At 33.5% G+C, this 10,949-nt stretch overlaps 1 protein-coding gene and 1 long non-coding RNA gene across 2 annotated transcripts; both read right to left on the reverse strand.

Moving 5' to 3' along the window:
- Window positions 1-467: 467 nt before the first annotated feature.
- On the reverse strand, window positions 468-3,814 carry LOC117110123 (E3 ubiquitin-protein ligase TRIM71-like). The gene is made up of 2 exons (XM_033252723.1): window positions 3,488-3,814; window positions 468-3,001 (listed from the first exon to the last, which is right to left on the reverse strand). Exon 2 carries the CDS (start codon window positions 2,999-3,001, stop codon window positions 830-832), a length of 2,172 nt encoding a protein of 723 aa, XP_033108614.1. The 5' UTR covers window positions 3,488-3,814; the 3' UTR covers window positions 468-829.
- Window positions 3,815-3,820: 6 nt separating this feature from the next.
- On the reverse strand, window positions 3,821-10,316 carry LOC117110126. Its single transcript, XR_004445631.1, has 3 exons — window positions 10,177-10,316; window positions 5,363-5,438; window positions 3,821-3,908 (listed from the first exon to the last, which is right to left on the reverse strand). It is a non-coding gene; the product is annotated as an uncharacterized LOC117110126 (long non-coding RNA).
- Between the last annotated feature and the right edge of the window lie 633 nt (window positions 10,317-10,949).

Raw genomic sequence — 10,949 nt, forward strand, 5'->3', positions numbered from 1 at the left:
GCGCTAAGCCACAGAACAGAGACGCTCTACGAAAAATCACTGCGCTAATAAACAGCACTCACAGAATAATCAAGCGTGTCTTATGTAAAAAAGTAGTTCTAATTAAATAAACAACAATAAAATTCGGTTCCCGACAAAAATTCACTGAACAACAGTGAAAATGCTCTACGTTTCATAATGGCATAACTTGTATACCATTCATATAGCACAAATATCCATTTTCAAGGAACTGCCCAATGCGTTTGGATACCGTTTCACTTATATACAGTAATAGGCAATACCTGTACAGTATTATTATAATAATAATAGGCAGCTTTAAAAACTCACCCTTTTAATGTGTATTTTCTTAAATTTTTTCTCCTGGCATTTTCATTTTTATTGTTAATAAGCGCATTGAGGCTTTTAGCATAATGCGCTACAGTATACAAGCCAAAGTTATTATTATTGCTATATTATTATAATTATTATTATTATTATTATTATTATTATTATTATTATTATTATTAAAGAAAAAACAAAAGTTTCACAGTCATTTTGATATAGACATTTTATTACTATTTTGTGTAACTCGAACATATATGATGCAACACTCTGACAACATTGTCTAATGAGTAACGTAGAATAACATAGTATAATTAATGTCAAAACTGAGCATTTGCAGAACTACTCTGCTGCTTGTATATTACTTTAAACGGGCATAAATGAATATTGTCCTGGAATAACAAGTAACAGTACAATATTTACTGTGACTTTATTTTTATGAGAATTTAAATCAAATTGTACCGTGTATTTTAGTTATAATATAGACGGCTTAATATTTCAATGTCATTTAATAGTTAAAAATTTTAACATTGTTTGCTTCGTGGTTTGCTACTGCTACTCTTCTTGGTCTATTGGAGATCACAGTGATTCCTCCTGGGGTACTTAATCCATCATCTTCATGGTCTATTCGTTTAATAAAGACACCATTTTTATCAAATAATTGTAGTTTATGATTACTTGACACTATTATATTTTCATCCATATCCATGGTTACACCACAAGGACCCCTTACTTTACCATCTTCCTTACCACAGCCTACAAGGATTCGCATAAACTTATCATGTGCATCAAACATTTGTATTCTCTTATTGGCGAAGTCAGCAATGATCATATGACCTTCCTTGGTTAAAGTAACATCAACTGGTTTATTCATCTGACCTACTTCACTACCCTCTGAACCTATCTTACCTAGTAGTCTACCATCATCAACATTGAATTTAAACACACAGTGAGCCTTGCTATCTGCTACATACAGGACTCCAGTTTTTTGGTTTACTGTCAATCCCTCTGGATATTTCAATATTCCTTTACCAAATGAGATGATTTCTTTAAATTTATTATCACACATTACAACACATTTTCCTAAGAAATCACTGTACACCATGTGACCATCACTCATTAGATGCATATTAAGGACCTCCACATCTTGGGGCACCTGTATCTTAGCAAGAAAAGAACCTGATTGATTGAACTTTAATATATCTTTACTAGCACTAGATACTAATATGCATCCATCTGTGTCTAACATTATATCTCTCACTTTATTTTCTTTCCTATGTTCTTTATAATCTGATATGTTACCAATGGTATGTACAAGTCCCAGTGATTCCACCTTGATATTCACTGGAGATCCTTTGATGTGTGCCTCTCCCGCAATAATCTTCCCAGTCAGCCAGTCACCTTCCACATTGCATCTACCTGTTATTTTGTACTCTCCATTTCCTTGATATTCTACATCAGTGGCTGATTCTTCATGTGATGGGTTGCTTAGAATTGCAGATAATTTACATGCATTGCTCTCACTTAAGCTTGATACGGTTACTGCAAATGTTTGTCCTTTTGTGACGGAAATTACTTCATCATCTTGATCAACCTTGTACATTCCATCAACAGTTGTGATTTTACCGATGCATTCAGTATTCATTACCTCATCCAAGTGTGTAGATGGAATGAAAGTTGGTGTAATATTTTTTATATGAAATGATTTATCAAAATCAGTTCCTAAAATCTCATCTCTGACAGTGTTGATAGTTGTCTTATGGGATTCAAGAGTTTCAGTTTCTTGTGGTTTGTTCATCATTGTACTGATTGAGGCCATCACATTATTAACTTTAGTCAGCTTTGTATCAATATTCTTAACTTGACTATCAACGTCCTCTTTCTTTTCTTTGTATAATTTTTCAAGATCTGAAATTAATTTTTTGCTTTTCTCTTTAACTTTCTTGATAAGTGTCTTCTCCTTCACTTTGATAGCTGTTCTGCATAACTTTAGGTGATATTCAAAATCAGCTCTATCATTAGTAATTGAATCAAGTGTTCCTTGCAATCTGTTTTTAATGCCTTGAGCTGTATTAATAACTTCATTAGCATTGTGATTAAAATCATCAATAGCAGTTATCATTGGTATCACATTATGTTTATTTAGAAAGCAACGAAGTACATGCTTACAATCATCACATGCTGATTTCTTGCAAGTTGAGCAGTAAAATTCTAGTTCCTTGTTGCAATGAGTTGGACATTTGTTGTGTTCATCTTTGCCTCCTTCTTCATTCTCATCTAGTGTGTACAATGGATGGTCTTTCAATGCAGGTATTAACTTGTGTTGTTTAATGCAGTCTGCACATAAGTACAGTAAACATTCAGGGCAATTGTATTTTGGTTGATTATCACAGTTTGAGCATTTAGCTGGTTTTTCAGATTCAGTCTTTTTTACATATTCAAGTAGATGATTTATCATTTCATTAGAAGTGAGTTTTTTCAAATCGCCTTTTGTTAGTTGATAATGCTGACCACATTTTGGACACCTCAACTTGCCCTGTGTTCGCATTAAAGTTTCTAAACAGTGACAACAGTAACTATGGAGGCACTTGAGTGTCTTTGGGTCTGTCATTCTCTCTAGGCAGATGGCGCATTTAAGATCCTCTTTGTCTAAGAATTGTAGTGCTTTGACAGCATACATCTGTAAAAACATATATTGTAGTGTTACTTAATATGTGTATATTGTTATAATATGCTAATTTTTATTAGGTGAATACTGATAAAAAATTTTGTTTATACAAAAATGCAATACTGTATTATATTTATGAAAAAAACTCAATTTAAACAGATGATGTTCAAATAATCCCAGGGATTTAGTAATTTTGACCTGTTGAATGCTGGTAACTTCAGTCCAAAACCAAATCGGCCTAAACCAATTTTGCCCAAACCAAATCAGCCCAAACTATTGAACTATTGAAACAGCTAACTTAAATACGATAACAAAATTTACACATAGGATAAATTTGGAAGTAGCTGTATACACGAATTGAATAAGCTACAGAAGTTGCGGCGTTTTTTTTATAGGAAGTTTTTCTTGTTTATCTCTGTTGTCAATGTTTTACTCAATTTAATGTTTGTATAATTGAGTGTCTTTAATTTTAAAATAATATCAGTATCAAGTTCTTACCTTGAATCAGTTGTTTGTCAAATGGTAGAAATGGAAGTGTACCTGTTGCTACCTGTGATCAGTTAATAATAATAATAATAATAATAATAACGATTTTTAAAGCGCAAACATCACAACCAAAAATTGGTGCTCAAGGCGCAGTGTCAAAACAACAGATAGAGAACAAACAAATCACAAAAAACAAAGTGTAAACAAGTTAATTATTATTATTATTATTATTTTTTTTTTTTAATGTTATTATTGAAAATTAAGCAGCACAGGAAATCAAAAAGTAAACCAACATTTTCATTTTCTCAAAGTAATACCATCCTTTTATCATATATTAACTTGTCATCAACAGTGTCAAACGCAGCACTCAGATCCAATAGCACTAGAGCAGTGAGTTTCCCCTCATCCATAGCGGGAGGTATGTGGGAGGTTTCTGAAATTGTGATTGAATTGTGTCAGTATAGGTACCAAGTTCAAAGCCATGCACTCAAAATGTATTGATTTTGTGATAGCTCTAAAATCAGACAATGTATTGTATTATGGTGGCAAAAAAATGCATACAACATTTATATTTTGGGAGGTTTGTTATCATTTAACATGCATCCCTGCCTAACAATGTTTTGTGTGTTAATCAAGTATAACACTAACATTTAAAACATCTTTATTTGTAAAGGATTATTACACAATCATTAGGTCCTTCGACAGACTAACAAGTCTACTGTGGATTACTGTGATGATGATAATAAATTTGTCCATGTTTTTAATAATTAGCAATAAATTACTTTGTAAATAAAATTTTAACATGTTTGTGTCATAGTGATACAACTGTTTAGATTTCGTTTCATATCACATTTTCATGGTTTTATAACATACTTGTATCTACTTTGTTTTCATCCAGTGAGCAAGAGTGACATTTTACCAAGAGTAGGGCTGGAGTAGCACTTTGTATGACCATATTGGATTGGATTTACAATGACAGGTAATGTACAAGTAAATAAAAACTTAAGTTTCATTTAATTCATATTATGTGTTAATGATACAAATATGATGTTTATTACAACCATACCATTTAGAGTTATTCATATATTATACAGCATTCATAATCTTTTTATTTTATTGAATTCACTCTAAACAAGGCATGGAATCCAATCCATTATATGCCATGAAATGTTTGTACCACCTAAGATTGAAACATAGCGTGAACCATCACAACCCGTCAACAATGCATGCTGGAGTAGGCATGTCGGCCGAGAATGTTCATTGTGTGGTTTACTTCTGAGCACAAGTGCAATAATCAGAATGTAAACCGCTCTGCCAAACCTCCTTTCATATTGTGGGTCTCAGATCTCCAATTTGGTGTGTAAGTGTAATAGATGCGGGTAGGAAAGCTGCTAATTACAAACTGGGCAAGCTAAAATTACTGGAAATTTTAATGACAAAATGCAGCCAATGCCGGTTCAGCGATATTGCTTGTATGTGCACTTTATAGTTCATATAGAACTCTATTTTTGGGTTTTTGAACTTGAATAAAAGTTTTGGTTCAATGAAGTTAATTATTTACAACTAATAAATATTTTTTTTTAAATGAAAAATCTGCTTTTACTCTGACCAATATTAATATTCCACAAGCCATGCTTTGGAATATGATCCTTTTAAGTATCATTTCTTATCTTATTTTTGCTATTATTAATACAGTATTACTATTGTTAATATTGTTATTTTTATTTTCTCGGTTTGCCCTACAGTATATAATTTCTGTGTAAAGAGCAGAGGAACAATGTGCATTAAGCGCATTATTATATAATCTCTGTTGTCAATGTTTTAAGTCAGTTTAATGCTCATATGGAGTGTCTTTAAATTAAAGACACAATCATATTAAGTTCTTACCTTGAATCAATTGTGTATTGACTGGTAGAAATGGAGATGTACCTCTTGCTACCTATGTGATTAATGTGGGTGTTTTCTGAAATTAGCAGGGTAAAAGTTAAATTTTATTTACATGTGTCTAGATATTTGAGTACTGAACCTCAGTTCCTTCCTAGCCTGAAACTTAGCTAATTAATTTGCAAAGTTTTACAGAGATTTTACAGTACCTTCATAGTAAAGACAAAAATTATTCCAATCATTAATCCAAATTTAGATATATAAATGTAGAACATTACAATGTTACAGAAATATATATTCTAAGACCCATAATTAGGCCTACTTATAGCCCAATATCTAGGAAAATGAGTATAATACAACTGAATATAAATAAACAACTACCACAATAAGATGACTGCTCCACATAACTTTTTATTTTTCGACTCCCCGAATATATTCTAGAGGGCGTTGTCATGATCAATATATTACATCCCTCCTTTCTCAAATCATAGCTTCATAGCAGATTTTTATTTTTTTAAATTTTTTTTTACTAATTTAACTCCAAACTGTTTAACAAACTTGATGGGTATTTAAAATTAATACCACTATCCATACTTTTGTTTATCTATCCAGTGTAGTATTTTAAATATGTATAGCCAGTAATTATCAAGAGATTATTATATTCATATGTTAATGCAATCAAGATAAATGTGATATTGTTTACATATGGAAATTATTAAAATGTTCAAAGCCCTTATGATTTATTGTCCAATAAAAATGCTCAAAGACATTATGATTCATTGTCCATAGTTCAGATTAAGCGTAGTAGTCTTTGTATCTATTTGTTGATGATCGGGTAGTTCTAGAAGATCGCCTTATTCCCATACCACCCTTATTGACAGTTACTAAATCATTATTGTCATTGCTTTTCGCAGAAACTGGTTGTGGAATTCGTTTAAAATAGGAAGTGTTTCTAGTAATCTTATGTCCATCTGAGCTTTTCGCTGTTGCGCGAGATGATTTCCTCTCAATTACTGTATATGGTTTTGGGTTAAAACGTGGCGTTAATTTGTTTCTTTTATCTTGCTTTACTAGCACCACATCTCCTTCTTTCAAAATATTTGTCTTCACTCCTCTCCTTGCATTAGCATAATGTTGGTTGTATACCTTTTTCCTTTCTTCATTGTTCTGAGCCACTATGTGTTTGTCTACAATATTGTTGGGTAACATAGGTAATTTACCCTGAATTGGACGGTTCAGCGGGTGAAACTTCCGTTGTTGAGTGTGGGGTAGAGCGGTATTGTAGTAGAAACCGTTGTATTTCCTGTTGCCATTTGCGATTTTCAATGGTTGCGGCCTGGATAGCTTTCATTAATGGTTGATTGAAGCGTTCTACTTCAGCATTGCCCTGTGGCCATTTTGGTGTACATGGTGTAAATTTTATACCAAGTAACTGCATATATTTAGAAAAATCACTGCCATTAAATGGAGGGCCATTGTCGGTAATAACTTAAAGGGGATACCATGTGTAGCAAAAATTCTATCCAACTTAGGAATAACAGATTGTATGTTTGTAGACTTAACAATTTCAACTTCTGGGTATCTGGAATATCGGTCAATAACGACAAGTAGGCATGCTGGACATTCGCAAAGGTTCAGGCGCTACTCATTTTCCTGTCGCTTGACATGCCGTACATGCATGTACTGTGTTTTTGGTCATTTCGTCTATTGAAGGAAACCATATTTTTTCTCGTAATAAACTTTTTGTTTTTGCTAACCCTTGGTGAGATTCGTGTGCGATGTCAATCGATCGCTGGTATAATTTTTCGGGAATAACAATCCTGGTTCCACGAAGTATAACATTGTTGTGTCCAATAGTCAACTCGTCTTTGATAGGTCTGTAATTTCGAACTATTTCTGCAGTCCAACTATTTAGCTTAATCGCTGCCCTGACTGCTTGGAGTGTTTTATCATGATCGGTCGCCTCCTGTATTTCAGCTATTGTCATTGCCTTTGGTACTGCATGTAGTGTTACAAACTTGATATATTCTGCAGTATCGCTGTCATCATCGGTATACTCGCAGTTGGAAACTGGATGTCGGGAAAGATAATCAGCCGGGTTTTGATCACCTGGTTTATACTGTATCTTAAAGTCATACGGCTGTAGGCGTAGAACCCATCGTTCAATTCGTGCTGAGGGTTTGGATGTTGGGCTGCCATAGATAATTTCCAAAGGCTTGTGGTCTCTGTCTCTTATACACATCTAGATGTGTATAAGAGACAGCTTATTGACAGTTACTAAATCATTATTGTCATTGCTTTTCGCAGAAACTGGTTGTGGAATTCGTTTAAAATAGGAAGTGTTTCTAGTAATCTTATGTCCATCTGAGCTTTTCGCTGTTGCGCGAGACGATTTCCTCTCAATTACTGTATATGGTTTTGGGTTAAAACGTGGCGTTAATTTGTTTCTTTTATCTTGCTTTACTAGCACCACATCTCCTTCTTTCAAAATATTTGTCTTCACTCCTCTCCTTGCATTAGCATAATGTTGGTTGTATACCTTTTTCCTTTCTTCATTGTTCTGAGCCACTACGTGTTTGTCTACAATATCTGTCTCTTATACACATCTAGATGTGTATAAGAGACAGTCTTCGATTTTGTGGTAACTATTGCAATAATTGGGTCTGTCTCTTATACACATCTAGATGTGTATAAGAGACAGGAGACGGGTAACAAACTGGTCAATCGTTTCATGTCCTTCTTGGGTACATTCCCGGAAAAGGTAGATAGCCATAGCCTTGTCTTTCATAGGGGTGAAATGTGCTGTTAGTTTGGCCTTTGTCTCTTTGTATTTATCCGTGGTCTCCGCTAGGGTGTCATAAATATCAAACACCTTGGAGCCTGCTAGGAGCAATAACTGAGCCTTCTTTTGCTCATCCTTATGTATGCCTTTCGCAAGAAAGTAAGTTTCCAGACGTGAACGCCATTTTTCCCACCTTGCTGCAGCGTTCGTCGGGTCATCGTCTGGGTCAAATCGGCACAACGAGTGCGCTAGAGGATCGTATGTCGCCATTTTACTTGGTACCACTGAAGTATAACTAGTTTAAGCACTTTCTGGATAAGAACTTCACAATCTAGTCGTACTGTGGTGTTCTTGATGATTCCGTATATACTTGTAAACAAACTGAAGTTATCCTCGTCGCCAATATAATACAACTGAATATAAATAAACTACCACAATAAGATGACTGCTCCACATAACTTTTTATTTTTCGACTCCCCGAATATATTCTAGAGGGCGTTGTCATGATCAATATATTACAGAGGCTACACTACGGAAGTTTCAGACCCTTTTTGGCCTGCAAACAGCATCATCGTGCAAACAGTCAATAAAAATAAACATGAAATACCTTGAAAGCTTTAATTTGCTTTAATGCAGTAGATAAATGAAATCCATGCAATGCATATCATTTTCTACTGTATAGGAAGTTAAATGCAGTACAGTACTTGAATTGTGGAAATTCCCTTTATGACTATAGAGTGCTCACAGACAATGTTCTAAATAAAAATGGCTGTTAAACACAAACCTTGACATGCGAATATCCTCACTTAAGCAGTTCCATTCCGGAATTGACCGTGGGTATAATGTGTGATGGTAGCAGTCTTTATTTGTTATTAATTAAACTTTTTGTTATTTGGAAGAAATGACTAAAGTTCTTAGTAGATCTAGTGTTTGTAGCACTGTAGTTATTAGACTCTGTTATAAATCTTAGCACTGTTTTTCATCATCTGCTATTAAAGGCTTTGAAGAACCTGCTTCATTAGCATATTCATAGCAGGGAATAATAGTTTAAAATCACTGTAACTGTAGAAGCCTATAGAGAAATGTGAATTGAAACATACGGTGCAATAATAACGGAACAGAACTATCATCATTCTACCATCTGCCATAATACTGTGATTGTAAAACATTTACATCCTATCAGGTAGCCATTTAGGGGTCATTCACAATTATCAACATTTTCACAAGTGTACAAACAGTACTCTTTTGGTGCCTTCTCCGTTCCCTCTGAAAATGTACATAAAATATGTTGATTTTAAAAAAACATTTTCTCCATTTTCTGTGAAGTCAACTAAAAGTCATCCATGATTGCGTTATAGTCAATCAAAAAAATAATATTTTAAATATTGCGCGTTATTTTGAATCAGCATTTTCATGCATATGTTAAAGTGTACATATTTGTCTACATATACCCCCTCCCACCTAGTGTACTCTTTATACCTTGTGAAAATATTGATAATTATAAGCAATCCCCTTTACACTCCCTGGACAAGAAACACAGATAAATTGCATGTACCCTGAACCCAAAACAGAAAAGACAAGGCAATGCTGAAATAATTCATCCATTTTTACTTTACATTTTTATTTTTTTTAATACGAATGTCTACCAAGACGTGGTTAAGTATGTACATAAGACAAAGTGACTGATTTTATAAAGCAATTATTGTAGTTATTTATATAGTCTAATCCATTTACAGTGATTATTCTCACTGCAGATGCCATAGCTGGGCTTTTAGAGGGGATTCATACACATCATCTTCTACAAATGTAAATGTTGGAATTATTCTACATATAATATGCTGTTTCAATCATAATTTACTGTTAATAATTTGAACCACAGTTACGTGCACATGGCAATCAGTTTAGCCGACTGAGCTAGCTGCTCTTTTATACATTGTCTTAATAGTTACATATACTGTACTGTAATATAGACCTGCAAATGGATGGATTGCAGAATTTATATTAAATATTTCCTTCTTTTAATGTTAACACTTACCCTTAACTTTCCTGAATATGATAATTTAGAAGTACGGTAAACCAGTTAAGTAATTCTCAACAAAATTTAAAATAAGTTTACTGTATTTACTGCAAGTCTAATCTAGATAGTGACAACTCCCAAAATGGAACTTTAGTTTAGCAGGCTGTAGTTTATTGTATGAAACACACCTTTTTGTGTGTTTCATACAATTCAAGGGTAGTAGAATTTTTGTTATTCAAAGGTAGTAGAATGTGCATTACAACATTTTATATGCATGAGTTGCAGACAATAGAAAGTGGTATAAAGGACCTATTTCAATATTTTCTTATGTATTGTAGTTTTAATGGTTGAGAATATTCTGTTATCTTCAACCAGGCTTAAAAAATGGTTGTTTGCCCTTTATTGTAGACTATGGTGTGACTGACAATGTAATTTCAATGCTGTAGTTTAATATCTTAACATATTTATAATAATTTTGTGTTTGTTCTCTGTTTTCTTTCCTGTACGCACTGGAAAGGAGTAGAAATAAAAACATCACCATTTCCTTGTGTGTTGATTGGTCAAACACTTTTAGTACTTGTGCTTATAAGCTTGCAAATATGGATAATTTTTCATTCCTGATGATGACATAATTGTTGTCGAAATAGTGAATCCTGACACGATGGCGGGCATTTCGATACTTGAAGTATGTATTATACTATCTTATCTCAGATTAATCAGTGAACCTTTCGATTTCCTAATTGTGTCACTTTAGCAAAAGGCACATATTATATGTTGATAATCAAAACATT

This window comes from Anneissia japonica, unplaced genomic scaffold (assembly GCF_011630105.1).
Source record: "Anneissia japonica isolate Jap-2015-1 unplaced genomic scaffold, ASM1163010v1 scaffold1829_len478734_cov173, whole genome shotgun sequence".
NCBI lineage: Eukaryota > Metazoa > Echinodermata > Crinoidea > Comatulida > Comatulidae > Anneissia > Anneissia japonica.

What these genes read in the sequence shown, in the direction of transcription:
- LOC117110123 (XM_033252723.1), bottom strand. Translation starts at nt 3,001, where the DNA reads ATGTATGCTGTCAAAGCACTACAATTCTTAGACAAAGAGGATCTTAAA.